Below are 18,671 nucleotides of genomic sequence, written 5' to 3'. Positions count from 1 at the left end.
CTGCATTGGCTTGCCAGAAGTAGGAGGAGAAAGGCAAGTGGGGTGCCTCATGCGTTTGGCTTGGGGGCAGCGAAGGTGAGGTGTCTCAGAGATGGGTGCAGTGAGTGATAGAGCTGAGAGGGGGAAGCAAGGTCTTCATGCTAGGGTGCTGCTGTGTCTTACTTCCCTTTCTGGTCTCTCTTCAGGGTTTTGTAGGGGGTTTTTCTTTGCAGATCTTGTTTGGTTCTTGAACAGACTTGTATATATTTTCAGTGCAAAATTGTAAATGGAAGAAAACAAACAAAAAGATTTAAAACAAAACGCCCGGCGCGAAGAATCTGCTGTATTTATGGGAAATAAAGAGTTCTTTCCTGATACTGTCCTGCCTTTTGACCCAAGAAATGCCCTTTCTTCCCTGACTGCGGAGGAACCAATTCCTGCCTGCGAGGGGCCATTTCCAGCTCTAATCCTGCCCCACAATCCTGTAATTCATCCCCCAGTCACCCAGAGCCTTGCCATGATGATTTCCCCACTCCCATGAGCCCACAGGGAGCATGGTGGAAGTCCCCCAGCTGCTCTCAATTCTGGTTTGAGAGCAGAGTCACTTTCAGGCTGTGAGCTGGATACTGCTTGCTTCCCTCCCTCCCTGTGGAAAGGCAGCAGACAGGAGTTGGTGACCCACAGCCCAGGGGAGCAGGGCTTGAGCTTGCTCCTGTGCCCCATATGGCTGTTTGCAGCTTTAATGCTGCCTGTAGTGACGCTTAGAATCACAGAATCATGGAATGGTTTGGGTGGAAGGGACCTTCAAGATCATCTAGTTCCAACCCCCTGCTATAGGCAAGGACGCCTTCCACTAGATCAGGTTGCTCAAAGCCCCATCTAACCTGGCCTTGAACACTTCCAGGGAAGGGGCATCCACAGGTTCTCCCGGGCAACCTGTTCCAGTGCCTCGCCACCCTCAGAAGGAAGAATTTCTTCCTTATATCTAATGAAAATCTACCCTCTTTCAGTTTAAAGCCATTGCCCCTTGTCCTATCACTGCATGACCTTGCAAAAAGTCCCTCTCCAGCTTTCTTGTAGGCCCCCTTTAGGTACTGGAAGACTGCTAGAAGGTCTCCCTGGTGCCTTCTCTTCTCCAGGCTGAACAACCTCAACTCTCTCAGCCTGTCTTTATAGCAGAGGAACTCTAGCCCTCAGATCATCTTCATGGCCCTCGTCTGGACCCACTCCAACAGCTCCATATCCTTCTTATGTTGGGGACTCCAGAGCTAAATGCAGTACTCCAGGTGGTGTCTCACGAGAGCAGAGTAGAGGGGCAGAATCCCCTCCCTCGACCTGCTGGCCACATTTCCTTGGATGCAGCCCAGGATACGGTTGGCTTTCTGGGCTGCAAGTGCACATTGCTGGCTCATGTTGAGCTTCTCATCAGCTAACACCCTGAAGTCCTCCTCCTGAGAGCTGCTCTCAATCCATTCTCCGCCCAGTCTGTACTTGTGCTTGGGATTGCCCTGACCCATGTGCGGGACCTTGCACTTGGCCTTGTTGAACTTCATGAGGTTCACACAGGCCCACCTCTCAAGCCTGTCAAGGTCCCACTGGATGGCATCCCTTCTGTTCCTTCTTCCTCTTCCCCAGGGTTGCCTCTTGGAAGTGGGTCCCTAGGGCAGTTTTGGTGCAGGGGCATAGGGAGGGTAAGGGGATCTGCTCCGGCAAGCAGCAGCCAGTGGCTGGGAGCAGGTCTTTGACATTGCACGGGAGGAAAGAGGCCACGGCTTGGCCACTGCCTGATGCAGCCAGCAAAGGTCTGGGGTTGCTTTTCTGTGTCTTTGCAACAGGTGCTTGAAGACCTTGCCTGCTTCCATCGATGGCAAAGCCTGTTGGGAACACCTGCAGGGCTTGTGGCTGGGGGATCGGTAATCTGGCACGCTTAGCCACAGCTTTAGAGAAACCTGGTGTTTTGGGCAGGGAGAGCGGTGCTTCTTCACCCAGTCCCTGATTGAAAACTGCAGCCAGCACTGCTCTGCTCTGCACTCACTGGAGGGGCACTTGCCCCTCCGTCAAGGAGCATAGCCCAGCAGCCCCCAAATTACTGCTCCTCAGGCTTCAAGGCACAGATGGAGTGACCCTTCCACCTCTTTTTCCTTTGCTGCTTGTCTCATCTGCCAACAAACTGACCACTTCCCATCTGGGCTCGGGTGCTAGTTCCTTTGTCGACAGCAACCTCTGCTCGCTCTTAGCGCAGAAGGAGGAAAGTCCCAGCTGCGGGTAGCCCAGAGATAAGGTGAGGTTTACAACTCACAGAGCCAGGAACAAAGGTGATGGTGGTGCAAGGAGGATGTTTTTAGACCTAAAAATAAAAAGCTGAGCCCTGGTGCAGCTCTGCAGAGAGCAGGCGGCACCCGAGCCTGGGAACCTGGACTTTGTGGTCCCCGTGCAACTGTGCGCGGGCGCTGCTGCTCTGTGCTTGGCCCAGCTGCCCTGCTTGGAGGAGCCCTGCCAGCAGTGGGGGGAGTGGGGAGGAAGGAGACCTCCCCAAAGTCCACAGGGGAACAGCCCTTCACCGCAGCTTGCGGTGGCTCCGGAGAGCCTCAGCAATGGCAGGGAGGGAAAAGGGGTGGGGGCTGCAGAAGGGGTTGCAGGGATGGCTCTGCTGCTTGCCCCCCAGCTTTTGTCCTGACAAGGGGATACGTCATGGTGGGGAAGAAGTTGGAGCTGCACCCATGAGCACAGAGTGGTGCCCGAGGGGTGTTGGCAGAGTCTGGGTGACCAGGTAGGGCTGGAGCAGTGGGGCGTACATCAGGCACCCCAATATGCGCCGCACAGCCAGCTGGTGTGGTCACGGGCTGCCCTGTGGCACAGCTGGCGGTGGGCAAGGCAAGAGGGGGGAAAAAAACACCCTGGCAAGAAACTGAGCGTGGGCCCTCGCTCAGGCTCGGCAAGCAGCGTGTGCTTGTCCTGCCTTGTTACGTGTTTGCTGTAATATTTCCCCTTTAAGGCTGGGCTGAAGTTATTATACTTGTGGGTGGTGACAGGAACACAGAGCAAAGCAGGAGCCCTGAACCGCTCTTACCTGATCTGCAGTGGAGCTGTGGTCGGAGGAGGAAGGAAGTTCAGAAAAAGAGAGGGAGAGAGAGAAAACAGTCTAAAGGAGGGGAAGAGAAAGCAGACAGGGCATTCCCAGGGAGGAACGAGGGAGGAGACCAGCCGGGGAAACAGAAAAAGGGAGAAGAAGGGAAGAGGAAGGAGGGAGAGGTCCTCAGGGAAAAGCAAGGGGCAGAGCGGCTCCGGGGAGCCAAGGAGCTGCCAACGACGGATGCCAAGCGTTGCCAGGGGGTGCTGAGCAGGTACAGCCGAGTAGAGCAGCTCTTGTGGTCTCCTCCCAGCTCTCAAGATGATGAAGAGGCAGTTTAATCGGATGCGGCAGCAGCTGTCCTACCCCAGCATCACCAGCCGGTAAGGACTTCTCCGCTACCTGTGCAGAGGGCTGGGAGGGAATGGGATGTGGGTCCTAGAGGGCTTGCGCCAGGGCTGGACTGACCTTCTAGGGCTGGTGGCCAGGGAAAAGGGGGAATGACCCCATGTTTAGAACATCTTCAGTGTAAGCCGAGGGGCTGTGGCTCCCCAGCACCTGTGAGACAGTGGGAAGGCTGCACCGGTGCTGCTCAGCAAGGATGTGATCCCCAAGACTGGCTGCCTCTCCCAGGGCCCGCAGATGCTGCATCCACCTGGAAATGGGCTTTTCTCGAGCTTGGCTTCCCCAGGATGTGAGGGTAATGGGGAGGGACCTTCCAGCCACATGCCTTGGCTGTGCAGCGACCAGGAGGGCGTTAGGAGCTGGGACCTGCCCTCCCTGCTGAGCCCAGGGTGCCCCATGGGAGCCAGGTGCCCTGCATAGCTCCAGCCAGCCCAGGTGTCCCAGGACACCCTTCAAGGAGAGTGCCAGGGATCCTCGGAGGACCCATGGAGGACTTACAGCTTGACACAAATTCCTCCAGCCCTGTCCCACCTCGCTGCTTCCTTATTTTTCTCTTTGGCTTTCCAAAGCTCTCCCCTTGCAAAACCCAGAACCGAAATTACAGGGCTGGGCCCTCCCTTCCCAGCCCCCTCGCTCCCTCCTTCCTACAGCCACCTCCGCAGGTTCCTCAGTGCTGGGAGGCTGAGCGGGACCAACCGTGTTCCCTGGACCACTGAGGTCCTTCAGCCAGCCCGGCAGACTGGCCACAGGGAAGCAGCTCCCACATCCTGGTGGCCTCTTGATCTTCTCACATTTACCAGAAGGGAGCATGATCCCCTTTCCCTTCCCTCCTCCCTCAAGATGTCTCATCTTCATGTTGGATGCACCTCCCTTTCGTTCAATGCCGGGCAGGCAGAAGGTCTCAAGCAGCTCGTGCAGTCCAAGAGCAAGCTCTTTCTTCACCACTGCAGAGCCTTTCCTCCGTGGGCCACAATCTCACGTGATTTTGCTTGCCTTCAACCAAGCCACCCCCATTTCCTGCTGCTCCACGGCCTCGTCCCACGTCAGTTCTGGCGGGTGGTGAAAAGAAACCACAGAAACATGAACTGGGGAAAAAGCACCAGCAGAGGGAAAGCAAACAGGGTTCCCGGGGCATAGCAAAGGCAGTTGGCCATGAAGTGAGGTTTCCCCTATGCAAGGCATCAGGGAGGTTTGGTGGTGGTGGCAGCTGGTGGGTTTTGAAATTGGTTTTGAGCAGAAATTGCTGCAAATCAGAAGTTTCCTTTGCCAGATCCACTCCTAATATCTGCTGCAAAACTGAGCAGAAAACTGGTTTCACATAGGCACTTCTGGGAGGCTGGAGTCTCGGTCCCCAGCTTGACCACGAAGATATCCTTGCTCCAGCACTGGTGGCCCCACAGCCAGTGGCTACCCTGGCCTGCAGAGACACATGCTGGCCTCCAACAGCACTGCCCTGGATTCACCTTCAAGGGAGAGGTGGTTGGTGAGGGGTAGAAGGTTTCACCAGCAAACATCCCACCCACGACGTGGGCCTGCTGGGCACCCTGCCTCTGAAAACACAGGCCACATCTGGATGTTTTGAGTGGGGTGCTCTGAACTAGAAGCTCTCTCTGATGGCGTGTCCACCAGCCAGCAAGGTTGGCTGCCTTGCCCTGCTCTTGCTGTTCTCGTGCCCCTGGGCTCATTCTGCCCATAGCCTTGTGTACAACGGTCCAGGCCACAGCCAGTGTCTCCTGCTCCCCAGAGCCCAAAGAGAGGCAGGTGGGTCACATAAAGACCTGCCTTCCCAAGAAGGCTGGGTGGAGGTCACCCCTATCTGCTGATGGCTCTTTCTCCTTCCTCCGCAGAAACCAAGAAGCAACCGAGCTCCTGCCAGAAGATTTGCTGCAGGTGAGGTGCAGGCTGGGCCAGCTGGCATGTGCCTGCTTGTGCCTGGGTGTGGGAACCTGCCCCGTTCCTGCCTGCGATTTGCCCTGCCGGCACCTCCAGTCACAGGGCTGGGATCTGCCTGCATGCCCAGAGGGTAACTCCAGGACCACAGCGTTAAGGGAATGGCAGGCTCCTGCCACAGGAAAGGGCTTCCTCGGCTGCTCCCAGAGGGATGACCTGGAGCTGTTCCTTTTTCCCTGGACCGGGGACACTCTGGGCTGTGGCGGGATGCTGAGTGGGCTCACCCACCCCAGAGCTGGGTAGCGGGGAGATGGCCTCGGGGCACCCACGGTTGGCGAAAGGTCTTTCTCAGTCCCGCCTTTCCACCCCCAGATTGAGCAGAGGATCGAGCCAGCCAAGCGAGCGGCTCACAGCGTGTCCAAGAGGCTCCAAGCCTGTCTGCAGGCCAATGCGGCTCCGAGATGGACAATCGAGTGGTGAGTGGAGTCCTCTTTCCGCAGCCCGCGCTCACCCCAGCTCTGTCCCCACCAGCAAAGAGGATGCCAGGCCTCTGCTCTGCAGGCTTTGCCGAAGGGCAGTCCAGGTCCCATCTCCAGCAGTGGGCACCAACAGGTGCTCAGGTAGAGCAGAGCAGGACAACTCTCTCAACCATCACTAGCTTGAGGCCTCCTGGGACAGAGATGGTGTTTTTGCATTGAATAACCCTCTAAAGCCCTGTTGTCCATGTCCCTTCCTGAAGCCCTGTGAACCTCTGGCACCCATGGTGCCCTGTGGTGAGGAGCACCACAGTGCGGCTGGGCACAGTGGTGCCATCACTTCCTCCTCCTTGGTTTGAACCTGCCACTCTCTTCCCAGCTGGTGCTCACCAGCCCTCTTCTGGGAAGAAAAGAGTGGATTCCTCTGCACTTTCCTTAGTCCCTCCAAGATTTTGTGGGCTCCCCTCTTCTTGGCAGCCTGGCAAGCCCCAGCTTGGCTTAATTATTCTCAGTGATTAAACTGTTCCATACATTTGAAGACGTGGCAGGACTGGGCCTCCATCAGTGTCACGGTCCACCACAGGGGACTATTTCAGAGAAGACTGGAGATTTTATAACCAACTATGGAGCCTCAGTGCCTTGTTTTGCTGACTGGGTCCCGGCTTTGGCCGAAGGGACATCCAAAGGGCCCTTCCTCAGGCCCCAGGGCCAACAGGGCTGGGTGAGCTAGGGGAGGATGTGGGGAACCAGTGCAGGGTTTGGCCTCTTGCTCCCATGCCATGTGGCATGCTTCACAGGGAGGGAGCTGCCACATGCCAGTTCACCATCCCTTTCCCAAACCCTTGGCTCTGTGTAGAAGAAGCTACCCTTGATGGTTCTGTCCATGACGATGGCTGAGAGCTTCAGGGAACTGGATGCAGAGTCCAGCCTTGGGTAAGTTCCAGTGGAAGAAAGGGACGGGAATGACCTTGAAAGATGCCAGACCCTGGCAGAGCTAATGTCTTGACTCAGAGGCTCCCATGGCCAAGCTGAGCTGTGAAACCCTGTCCTCAGAGCAAACGTCGGTGTCGCAGGGGGAGAAGGATCAGCCAGTGCCTTCAGCCTCCAATTGCAGAGGGGGCCAGGGGCTGGCTCAGGGTGTAGGTGTGGGTACAGCGGGAGATGTTGAGTCAGAGGGTAGCACGGCTCCAGCCCGTGGTCATTTCTTCTCTGTTCCCACATAGGAAAGCCCTGGAGATGGGCTGCTGCATACAGAGCTCTCTGGCCAAAATCCTGGCTGAGTTCGAGATTGCCCTGGAGCGCGACGTCCTGCAGCCACTCAACAAGCTCAGCGAGGTAGCCCTGGCTGCCCTCCTGGCTTCGCTCTCCCATCCCACCACACCTGCCCACATCCTCAAGCTTCCCCCACTCACTCTGGCTCCTCTCTCCCCCAGGAAGAGCTTCCCATCATCCTGAAGCGCAAGAAGACCCTCCAGAAGTTGATCTCTGACTGGAACAGCATCAAGAGCCGGTATGGGGCACATCGTGGCCGGAGGGGGCCAGGGCACATGGAGCACAGGCCCCCAGATGAGTTGAGGGAGAGAGGAAGATGACTGCCCCAGGCAAATTTCCCAGGGCTGGGGACAAAGTCAAAGAGGCAGCAGCTCTTCAGGAGTGCTCAGCCAGCCCCAATCTGCAGGTGGTCCCGCCCTGGGCTGAGCCGTGGCTCCGTGGTACAGGAGAGAAAGGCAGGGCCATCGCCGAAGGCAGCAAAGTGCCTTGGCGCTGCTCAGTGCCGCTGAGATTGCCCTGCTCTGACTCTTGCAGGGTAGCCCATGCTGGGTTTCTCTGGGAGAGCCATGGGTCACTGGTGGCTCATTTCCACACTGCCTTCCCTCTGGCTGGAGGGAGGATAGGAGGGGACATCTCAGGAATGGGGATTGGGAAGGGTCCTGCAGACCCTGGGTGTTTCAGGCAACCATGCTGAGTGCTCCCTGTCTTGACCAGGTTGCACCCCTTGGTGTGGCAGCATCTTCCTCTGGGTGAGGGAAGTGAGAGGTGCTGGCCTAGGAAAACCACCGCAGGGCAGTACCGTGACTTGCCATCCCCCTTGCAGTCCCCATACCCCCTTCTGCATAACCATCCTACCCCACGTCCCTGGTGCTGAGGCTGTGGGTATGCCTCTTGTCTCCCAACCCAAAGGCTGAACCAAGCTGCCAAGAGCTCCACTAACAGCGCTGGCACTGCTGCTGGCCCAGGTGCATCTTCCACTGCCAACAAACTGGAGATCTTGAAGGAAGAGGAAGAGGAGGTGAAGAGGAAGGTGGAGCAGTGCAAGGTGAGAATGTCACTCGCTCTCACCCATGGGGCAGCTCCAGGGCTGGAGACCTGCTCACCTCCACTGGCTCCGTCCGAGGTGACCCCATGCTTAGAGGGATGCAGCCAGCTGGCATGTCCTGTCCTCCACAAGCAAATCGGTCCCTCAAGGAGCCGAAATAGGGGGATGCCTCAAGCCCAGGGAAGAAGAGTAGTAAAGGATTCAAAGCACAGAGAGGAGGCTACAGGTGCTAGAGCAGGGAGCTTACAGGGTCCCCTCAGGCTGGGAGCCAGCTGAGCTGGGTCTGTGCTGGGTGACAGGGGACTTTTGCATCAGTTTTCTCCACTTCTTCCCTGTTTCTCTGAAAAGCCCAGTGCCTTGTCTGGCAGAGCCTGTGGGCTCATCGAGCTGGAGGTGCAGGGACTTCTTGTCCCTGAGCCACTTGTGCCAGGATCCTGATTGTAGGGCAGGTCACTGCCATTACCCAAATGCAAGTTATGGGGGCAAGGAATAATCGCCTCGTGGTCCCAGTCTGCCTCCCCACTGCATCTGGAGACTCTGTCTGGACGACTCAGAGCCTGTAGGAGGGTCTTAGTGAAGGTGTACCCTCTTCCTCATGTGCCAGGGAGGAGGTGGAATACTGCTCTTCTCTGTATCTCTCTTCCCAGGATGAGTACATGGCTGACCTCTACCACTTCTCCACCAAAGAGGACAGCTATGCCAGCTACTTCATCAAAGTAAGTCCTCTCTCACACTCCTCCTCAGAATGTGAACATCTTCTGGGGTATGACTCAGTCCAGCCTTATCCCTGTCCACACTAAGCCCTCTGTCCAGGGCAGGGGAGAGCCCCAGGCACCAGCAGATGCCTAAAGCTTGCCTTGTTCCATGCACTGTGGGTTAATGCCACCACTAGCACCAACTGCAAACAGAGCAGCTTGTCCCAGTGACCTCCCCTCCCTCCAATTTGCTCTCTACAAATTTGTCACGACAGACATGGTCCCACGGACCCCAGGGGGGTTTCCCTTGCAGCTCCCCCTTCACCCTGTCTGTATGTGGGTGCAATGGGGATGGGGGTCTGTCCAAAAGGGGACAGTGTTGAACTGAGTGCTGTTTGCCTGTCCCCTGTCTGGCAGCTGCTGGAAATCCAAGCCCAGTACCATCGGCAGTCCCTGGGATCTCTGGACTCGGCTCTGGCGGAACTGAAGGAAAGCCACAGCCAGACAGGTACCTGCTGGCTCTCCATGCAGCCCTGGGGGCCTGCAGGCAAGCCCAGGGGATGCAAGTGTGGCTGGTGAGGCTAGGAAAGGTGAATTTTCCTTCCCTGTGCCTGCTGCTGCCTCCCACATCACTGGTGGGATGGGGATTGCAGACTGAGGCAGGCTGGGGATGCCGCCTGCCCTGCTTCTGCCTCTGCCAAGCCAGGCTTGGCTCGGAGCGAGATGCCACTCTGGCTAGATGCTGGATGGCACCTGGCAGCCGCCATCCCTCCCGACATTCACCTCCCTCTTCCAGAGCCCTTCTTCGCTGCAGACGCCCCAGTGGCAGGGTACTACGGTGTGCCTCTAGAGATGCACCTCAAGAGCTTGGGACGGGAGATTGCGCTGCCCATCGAAGCCTGTGTCATGATGCTGCTGGCCTCCGGCATGAGAGAAGAGGTAGGCAGTGGTCTTGACCCTCCCATCACCTTCCTCCCCAAAATGCAGCCCCCTCACATCCCTTCCCTCTTCGCCCCATCCCCAGGGACTCTTCCGGCTGGCAGCAGGCGCCTCAGTGCTGAGGAGGCTGAAGAGCAGCTTAGCCAACGGCTCTAACGCCCTGGAGGAGTTTTACTCGGACCCCCACGCCGTGGCCGGTGGGTGCTGGTGAGGTGGGGCAGGGGAACACGATCGGGCAGTCCTTGCCTTCCTCAGCCACCATCACCTCCACTGCTCCCCCTCCCCTCCCAGGTGCACTGAAATCCTACCTGCGGGAGCTGCCCCAGCCTCTGATGACCTTCGAGCTCTACAACGAATGGGTCAAAGCGGCCAGGTGGGTCCGGGCGTTGGGGCGGAAAAGCCTGGCAAGGCTCAAAAAGCCCCCAGTCACCCGCCTCCATCCCTCTTGGCACTCAGAGCAGGGTTGCTTGGTCTCATTTGCCATGTGGGGAGATACAAACGCAGCACCTGGTCTGTCTCATGCTCAGCAGACACCCAGATGGCCCAAAATCTTGGACAATGCCAATAAAAAACACAGCAAGGGGAAAGGCTGCAGCCTTTTTGACTGCAAGAAGAGCTTAGTCTGGGAAGACCTGCTTGGCCTCAACAGCGTGAGCCCCACCTCACCAGCCCACTAGCCCAACTTGGCCTCTTGCTTTCAGGATGGAAAGGGCACAGGAAAACGCCTGGGCAAAGAGGGAGAGCATCTTTCTGAAGGCACTGGCCATGAGCCACAGTGAAATAGGGTGGCTGATCATGGCCAGGTGGTGCTCGCCCCCAGGCCCATCCACAAGCTATATTTGTATTATATTAAATCCTTCAGAGCCTTTGGGGTGCAATTTTGTCCTCTGTGGATGCCTGCCTTAGCTGCCCAGTAAAGACAGCAGCAGGACATCTCCATCCTCAGGGCTATGGCCCGCATGGGGTGGCCAACACTGGCCTTCCTCCCTCACACACCACGTCCCCCTCTGCCGTAGGGAGCAGGCTGAGCTCTCCGCTCCTCCTTCTTCTCTCTTGCAGCCTAAAGGACGTTGACAGCCAAGTACAGAGCCTGCGAGACACCTGCAGCCGCCTGCCCCAGGAGAGCTACAACAATCTGAGGTGTTTTGCAGGGACAGGGCTTCTTCAGCCCCAAGTGATCACCGGGAGCAGCCATTCCCTCCCCAAATCCGTAATTACTGCCCCTTTGCCCTCCTTTTACCCCATAGGTATCTGATCAAGTTTTTAGCCAAGCTGGCCGAACACCAGGAGGTGAATAAAATGACCCCCAGCAACATCGCTATCGTGCTGGGCCCCAACCTGCTGCGGTCGCAGCAGAGCACAGGGTAAGGCTCTTACTCTGACCACCCTCGGAAGGGTGGGAGGCAGCTCCTGGGTGCCCTGAGCGCAAATGCTATGAGAAAGGCTGATACAGCAGCCTCCAGGCTGGTCTAAAGCACCTGTGCCTCTTCCATCCTCAAGTGTCATCCTTTGTCCCCGCAATCCCCGAGTAGCACGTCCCCTCACCAAACACATGTCCTCTTAGCCACTCCGCAAACTAGCAGAGGAAGAGGCTGTGGCTCAGAGCAGTTGTGACATGGATGGCCTCCAACACTGTTGGCCTCCGATACCAGACCAGGGTTTCCAGGACACAGAACACGGCCCACCTCCCACTCTACCACCCACTTTGGCTGAGCTGTCTCCCCTTTGGGCTCTGCCCCCTCAGGAATGAACACCAAAGGGCTAATGCCCTGAAAACCCTTTTCTGATGCCTCCCCCACCCTTGTGTCTCAGAGACTCCATGCAACTGGACTTGGCCTCAGTCTCCTCCATCCAAGTGGTAGGTGTGGTGGAAGCCCTCATCCAGAATGCAGACGTCCTCTTCCCTGGAGGTAGGGCCAGGGCCTCGCTTGGAGCACTGCAGCCCAGGGTGAAGCAGGGAGGAAGGGAAAGAGATATTTTCCTATCCCCAGGAGGAGGGAAGTGGGCAGGCTGCTCCAGTTCCCTGCCATAGGGTCACAAGGGGAAGCTCTGCACAGCAGAGCTCTGCACTTCCTCGCGGGGTCTCCTCCTTTCTCTTCACCCAGAAGTAGAATTCAACGTCTCTGGCATGTTCACACCACCCACAAACAGGGGATGCAATGAGGCCAGCCTGGTGGAAGATCCATCCCCTGAGCCCTCTCCAGCCAGCGCCCCCACTCTCCCGGATGGAAAGGCGTAAGTCCAGTGGGAGCCAGGAGGCTCTGGCTGTCCAAGCTCTCCTCATGTCCTCCCGCCACCCCACCCCACAGGCCATACCCTCACAGGCAGATGTGAGATGCCTCGTGGCCAGGACTGCCATACCCAACCAACGCCTGACTTGCCCCATTCTCTGCACAGCACCTCGAGTGACCCTGAGGCCAGGTTCCAGCCGGCATCCCCAGTGGTGACCAGATCATCTCCCGAAGCCACAGGGCCACCGGCTCTGCAGACGACTGATGACACCACCCGCAAAGGTTAGGGTACCCTGGATGGCACAGTGCTTGGGAGATGACACCTGTCAATGCCACCTGCTCTGGTTTGCCTTCATTGTGCCATTCCCCATGAGAAAGGGTGCCTGGGGATGTCACTGGCACCAAGTGAGAGGAAGAGCCCCTGGCTGGGGCAGCATGGCCAGAATCGGGCCACTCATTGCTCCATCCCCAGCCAAGATGGCATTGCAGGGGTGGATGTGGCCAGTCCTCCAGTGTGGAGATGAACCACCCCTCTAAAGAGCTGTCAAAGCTCATGGCCTCTTGTGAAGGGAAGACGGTGGGTAAAGCCCTCGAAAGCTGGCACACACGTGGGTGTGCAGTATAGGAGCGAGGTCACGGGTGGTTTGACGATCAACCTGCCTGCGGCCCGCTGCCTGACCCATGGCAGGCACCACGGTCCCCTCTGCCCCAGGGAGAGACCCTGGCAGAGGGGACCCTAGCCCACCCTAGCTTTCTTTCCAGGCAAGTGCCCAGCTCCAGCCCGACCCACGATGCCGCCACCACCTGTGGCCCAACCCCGGAGCACCGCTCCTGCCCCGGCAGCCCCTGAGCACGCAGCCACCCCCAAAGCCCGACCGCGACGGATGGCTGGGGCACCCAGCCGAGCCCCCTCTGTCCCACCGCCACTCCCCCCGCAGCCGGCACGCCGCCACAGCCGAGACACCCCGCCGACCCCAAGGCCTCCTGACGGTGAGGCTGACGCAGTGGCTGCCATGGACAGTGCCCCTGGAGACACGGACGAGGGGCAGCTGTTGCCTGCAGGAGGAAAGAGCCCACTGGCCGCATCGCCGCCAGCAAGACAGCCCACGGAGAACTGAGCAGCTTTGGGGTGCGGGGTAACCGCATGGCCAGGGAGATGGGTCTGGTGCCCCTCTGGGACCCAGCAGGCACTGTGGAAACACCAAGGTGCTCTGAGGGACAGTGCACCCCTCCAGCTCCTCCATCTCGCTCCCCTGGCTCGTGCCAGCCAGGACCCTCTGCCCACCTCCCTTTGCTCTCTCATGTCCACAGAGCCTTCCTCCATGCACTGCCATGTCGCTACAGGGGGATGGGCTGGGCTTCAGGTCCTGTGACCCCGCTCCCAGCCCAGGACCCCCTGATCGTGAGTGAGCTACCCGCCTTGGGTGCCCATGGGGGTCCTCCCGTGCCCGGGGGACAGGAGGGGGCGAGACAGGGAAGCTCTCGGGCACTGCCTGCAGTTTTTGGGCCAGCGTGGGCAGGTTGGCCCTGTGGAGCCATTTGTGGGCATGCAGCCATGATCCCAGCCCTTTCTGCCCCATTTTGCCTTGAAACGTGTTGCCCCAGGAACACAGAGAGATATATAAATATATATATATATGTTTTGCAACTAAATTATTTAAAGAGCTGGTGTCATAGTCACAGGCAGGCGTGAGCAGGGTGCATTTAGCAAGCCGAGATGCTGGAGGCCGCCCGCCCCACTGGCTGCAGCCAGGAGCAGGGAAGGGGGGGCTCCCTGGGGAGGCCAATGCGGAGGGGCACGGCTCAGCCCCGGGGCGGGAGGGCGGGAGGACACCGGGCAGGAGGTCTCCGGCCCGCGGAGGGGTAGCGCCGAGCGCTCATGGCGGCTCCCCGCCCATAAACTCCTCCCAACAGCAGAGGGCGCCCTGCCACCGCCCGTTCACCCAGGGGAGGCGGTGCCCGGGGAGCCGGGCTTTAGCCAATCAGCAAGCGCGCTCAGCCTCCGTCCCGCCTCCTCACCGCCTCCCTCAGCAGCCAACAGGGCTGCGCGGCTGTCACGTCGGGAGCCGGCCTCCCGACGCTCGGCCCCGCCCCTTCCCCTCGAGGGCGACGGGGCCGCGCGGCTGGCTGCCGCTGGGTGCGCTCGCCGCCTCCCATTGGCGGCGGTTACGGGCGGGGGGCGGTGATTGGCGGAGCGGGGCGGGGCGTGGCGGCCGGCCGGCGGGCTGCGGCAGCAGCGGCAGCGGCGGCGGGGGCATGGCGAGCTGCCGGCGGCTGAGCGGCGCGGGGCTGCGGGAGGTGCTGGGCCCGGCGCAGGGGCTGCTCTTCGACTGCGACGGCGTGCTGTGGGCGGGCGAGCGCGCCGTGCCCGGCGCGCCCGAGCTGCTGGAGCGGCTGCGGCGCAGCGGCAAGGCCGCCCTCTTCGTCAGCAACAACAGCCGCCGCTCCGTGGCCGAGCTGGAGCGGCGCTTCAGCCGCCTCGGCTTCCGCGGCGTCCGCGCCGAGCACGTCTTCAGCTCCGCGCTCTGCTCCGCGCTTTTCCTCCGCCAGCGGCTCCTCGGCGGCGGCGAGGGGAACGGGCACGGGGGCGGCCGCGTCTTCGTGCTGGGCGGCGAGGGGCTGCGCGGCGAGGTGCGCGACGCCGGGCTGCGTCTGGCGGGCGAGGGCGAGCCGGCGCCCGGCGCCGCCGAGCCGGTGCGGGCCGTCCTGGTGGGCTACGACGACCAGTTCACCTTCGCCAAGCTGGCGCAGGCCTGCGGCTACCTGCGCGACCCGCAGTGCCTCCTGGTGGCCACCGACCCCGACCCCTGGCACCCGCTTAGCGACGGCCAGCGCACCCCCGGTGAGCCCGCGGCCCCTTCCCTGCTGCCCCGGGGGGGTGTCGGTGGTGGGGTTGGCTTCGATTGGGGTTCGCCGTCCCAAGCCTGGGCGAGGTGCTTCCCTGAGCGCCAGGACGGGCAGGGCTGCTCTCCCGTGTACCTGCCGGCTGCCAAAGCCATATTTGCCAGCACCCGGCTTGCTCATCCTCTGGCGGGAGCCAGGGCGCTGAGCTGCCCACGGCTGGCACGCAGTTAACCCGTAGCTGCTTCATTTACTCCTCCTTCTCCCCTCTCCAGGGACTGGCAGCCTCACAGCCGCAGTGGAAACCGCTTCAGGCCGCAAGGCACTGGTGGTGGGGAAGCCGAACACCTACATGTTTGATTGCATCGTGGAGCGTTTCGGCGTTGACCCGTCCCGCACCCTCATGGTGGGAGACCGTCTGGAGACGGATATCCTCTTCGGCAAGAACTGCGGCCTCTCTACCATCCTCACCCTGACGGGTGTCTCCCGCCTAGAAGAGGCGCAGGCCTACATGGCCAGCGACAGCGCTGCTGCCAAGGATCTGGTGCCCAACTACTATGTGGACAGCATTGCAGACTTGATACCGGGCCTGGATGAGTAGCAGTCTGCACATGTGAGGGCAGAGGGGTCAGATTCCCCATCCCAGATCTCCATCTGTTCCCATTTCTCTCTCACTGCCCTGTTCCTTCAGTTCCTGGTTTCTTCACATTCCAGTGCCCTTCTTTGCGGGCAAAAAGGGGGGCGGGGTTCGCAGGAGGGGGCAGGGTTCAAGTTGTCTCCTTTCTGCTGAGAGCTATCCATGACGGACAGAGCCCTTCTCTCTGTTATATGCCAGTTACCAGTGTCTCTGGGAGAAAGCTGGAAGCCTTGAGGCTGACAGGGGGGTCAAATCAGTGTGTCTGTGTGGCCTCTCCTTCTGCAAGGATTAGGGACCAGATGTCATCTTATTATTTTTCTCTTAGATAACCAGTGGTGGCCTTTCACTGCTGTCCCTTCACTTGGCTAGCTCTCAACTTCTGAGCTGCATCCCTGTGGTCCTTGTGGTAACTTCCTTGTGGTAACGCCCTCCTCACCAGGGGACTAGCTGGCATTGTCATCCACCTGGTCTCCATCGGTGCCAAGGCTCTGGAGTAATGAATGAGAGCATCTCTTCCTCCCATGAGTGAAAGGGAGCATTGCCTCATCTCTCCCCTGTTCCTTAGAGATGTTTCCCCCATCACCCCCTACCCCGACTCAGTTAATAACTGTGCCAGTGTCCATCTGAAGGACTATAGAAAGGGAAGAGACTGGTTTGAGGTTTGGGTTTTTTTTTTAGTGCCAAACAGACAAGCCATGACTGTGCACATTGGGTCTGCAGCTGTCCCTTGTTTTCAAGCATCCTTTCCAAAGGGGCTTGTGAAGGAGAGAGGGCTCCTAGACCATGATGGCACAGCAGTAGTGAACTGTACAGCTCTCCCCAGTTCCCCCTCCTCAGTGGATTTTTGCCATAGTACGGTGAGAGAAAAGGGCTGATGGGGGTCTGTGCTCCAGCTGCGCTGTGCAGGTGAGATGGTGGTGGTATTGTCACTGCTGTGAATGTGTCGCAGCCCTCAGAATCATTCCTTGCTGCTTTGTCTTTCTACGTTTTTTTTTTTTAATTTCTTGATCTTATTTATTGGACTTATTTATTGTTCAAATATTGTATTATTTGTATAAACTATGCTGACTGGTTGCACCAAGGGGACAGAGGGCAGTGCCTTTGGGCCTCCCTTACTGTCCATGTCCCATGTTGATGTTCTTACACTCACCATGTCTCTGTATATAATAAAGTGTGAGCGTAGGCTGGAAATGGCCTCCTTTTTTCACCTGTGATCCCATCAAGACGAAAATGGCCTGGATATTTTTGAGACCTCGAAGATGAGGACATGCAACAGCTTTCCTCACTCAAGAGGGTAAAGACAAGAGAGGGATGGACAGTGGACTTGTGGACAGTGACTGTGTGCTGCTCTTTGCTGCTCTTTCTTACTGCAGTCTCAGAACTGGAGTTGAGGATGGAGGTGGCTGGTGAGACCATGGTGTAGGGCACAAGGTCCACCAGGTGAATTGGAGCAGTGAGCAATGCGATCTTTGCCAGCTGCCTTTGCATTTCATGGCGTGGGTGATTCCTCGCTGAGGAACAGTGACTTCTTGTGCTGTGCCTGAGGTCTGCCTGCTGCTAGTCAGGTGGACCCTGACACAGCAGTGCCCAGCACTTCTAGAAGTAGGGGTGAGGTGCAATCCATCACCTGCATCTAGCTTGCAGAGGGCTGAGAGCTGCCTAGGTAAGCTTTTGCTGTGACCCTTATTGACTGTGCTAAGCTTTGAGTGAAGGGGAGATGTGTGTCACCATACCTCTGGAGGTGACCTTCACCGGACTGTAGCTTGCCATGCCCTGCGTCCTCTCCCTGAGTTTGGTTGTGGTCCCAGGCCAGAGAGAAAACAAACTGGGTAGGAAAAGCATTTGAAATCGCTTGAAGGTACTTTGCCTCCCTTCCTCATATGGGAGCCAAATCCTTCAGGCCCTTTAACAGCTATTGGTGGTAACCAGGCATCACATCTGCTTGAGAGATCAGCTGTTCAGCTGAATAACCAGCCTCAGTGTAAGTTAGTGCTGTGTCAACTCATGTGGCAGGTCTAGATGCAACTTACTGGCCCTGGGATAATTCCAGGTGCTGAGCAGCTTTTTTTTTTTTCTCCCCCCACCCTCCTCCAAAATAACCTCTGAAATAGCCCTCCAAAATAAAAGAACATCCAAAGAACTCTCTGAAATCTGCCTGTCATCTCAATTGATCCTCTTTCTATGCATCCATCTCTCCCTTTTGTCTGTCCTGTCTCCAATTAGACAACCATAGGAATGATACTCACTTAATGAGCGCCTGACCAACACCTTGACTTATTTTTCAGAGCTCTCAGTTCTTGTCTCAGGCTGAAACTCGGAGTGTTGTTGTGACTTGGGGCCACAGCTGGGAGTGCTCAGTATGGCTGCAAATTGCATAGGCTGAGTTGGTTACGTATTCGTGTGCAGAGGAGATGGTGCACAGCAAGAACATCTCCAGGAGATGCTCCCTTTTTTTCTAGAGCACTTTGAGGGCAAATGCTTCTCATGGTCTCTGCCTCATTTGCTCTGTCCTTTCCAGCTCTCCTAGCTAGCAGATGGGAGGTTGGAGGCAGTGGAGGGCTTTGCTACGAAGCAGAGGTGGACTTAGAGAGGAAAACAAATAGGCTCTACCTGGCCTTCCCTCGGTTCTTCATGAGGGCACAAGGCCAGGGTGACCTATGTCTTGTAAATGCTTCCCCTCCTCAGCAATGGAAGCAGAGGGACAAGTGCTGCCTCTAGTCACGGGGCTGGCCTTGCCTTGGATGGGGGTGAGAGCAGCACTATAGGAGTCCATCAGGTCTGCCAGGCTTTGGTTTTGTGTGGCTTCCCTCTGCTACTATTGCTCCTGCACATATTGAAAGTGAGTGTGAGCAGATCTGATTAGAAAACTAGACTGGTAGGGTCCCTGAGGGACGGTGAATTCTCCATCCAAGCCCATCAGACATCCGTTCAGCTGCTGACACCAAGGGGTCTGTGATGCTCATGGGGGTCAGGCCTTGGTTCCCTCTGGGGCGGGTCTGGTGGGGCTGCAGAGCATGTCTGCTGTTGAAACCAAAATAAGTGATGGCTCCTGCCTGGGTAGGCTGATTCCTTCTTGTGTAAAGCAGTTCTTCTTCTTAGGCTGAGTGTTCAAGGAAGCAGTGTAGTTGCCAGGGAGCACAGGGCTGTGGAGAGCGGAGCTGTGGCAGTGCATGGGAGGATGGAGCAGGTGG

At 58.1% G+C, this 18,671-nt stretch overlaps 2 protein-coding genes across 2 annotated transcripts; both read left to right on the top strand.

The window, feature by feature from the left end:
- Positions 1 to 3,334: 3,334 nt before the first annotated feature.
- SH3BP1 (SH3 domain binding protein 1) lies at positions 3,335 to 13,120 on the top strand. Its single transcript, XM_086610546.1, is given in 19 exon segments — positions 3,335 to 3,432; positions 5,302 to 5,344; positions 5,717 to 5,783; positions 5,786 to 5,820; positions 6,677 to 6,753; positions 7,044 to 7,155; positions 7,254 to 7,330; positions 8,002 to 8,137; positions 8,785 to 8,853; positions 9,250 to 9,340; positions 9,629 to 9,771; positions 9,857 to 9,968; positions 10,063 to 10,144; positions 10,831 to 10,911; positions 11,019 to 11,135; positions 11,584 to 11,681; positions 11,877 to 12,006; positions 12,169 to 12,284; positions 12,765 to 13,120. Coding segments are annotated over 19 exon segments (2,004 nt in total). The 5' UTR covers positions 3,335 to 3,370.
- A 1,138-nt stretch (positions 13,121 to 14,258) lies between these two features.
- On the top strand, positions 14,259 to 15,455 carry PDXP (pyridoxal phosphatase). Its single transcript, XM_086610505.1, has 2 exons — positions 14,259 to 14,844; positions 15,119 to 15,455. Exons 1-2 carry the CDS (start codon positions 14,259 to 14,261, stop codon positions 15,442 to 15,444), a joined length of 912 nt encoding a protein of 303 aa, XP_086466631.1. The 3' UTR covers positions 15,445 to 15,455.
- The last annotated feature ends 3,216 nt before the right edge of the window (positions 15,456 to 18,671 follow it).

The sequence above is a fragment of the Tauraco erythrolophus genome, chromosome 4 (genome assembly GCF_009769465.1).
Source record: "Tauraco erythrolophus isolate bTauEry1 chromosome 4, bTauEry1.pri, whole genome shotgun sequence".
NCBI classification, from domain to species: Eukaryota; Metazoa; Chordata; class Aves; order Musophagiformes; family Musophagidae; genus Tauraco; species Tauraco erythrolophus.
The sequence above is the reverse complement of the archived record's forward strand: the minus strand, read 5'-3'. Positions and strand labels throughout refer to the sequence as shown.

Excerpts from the sequence above, each read along its gene's own strand:
- PDXP (XM_086610505.1), top strand. The coding sequence starts at position 14,259 with ATGGCGAGCTGCCGGCGGCTGAGCGGCGCGGGGCTGCGGGAGGTGCTG. Across the intron at positions 14,845-15,118 it reads CGACGGCCAGCGCACCCCCG|GGACTGGCAGCCTCACAGCC; the intron begins GTGAGCCCGCGG and ends TCCCCTCTCCAG.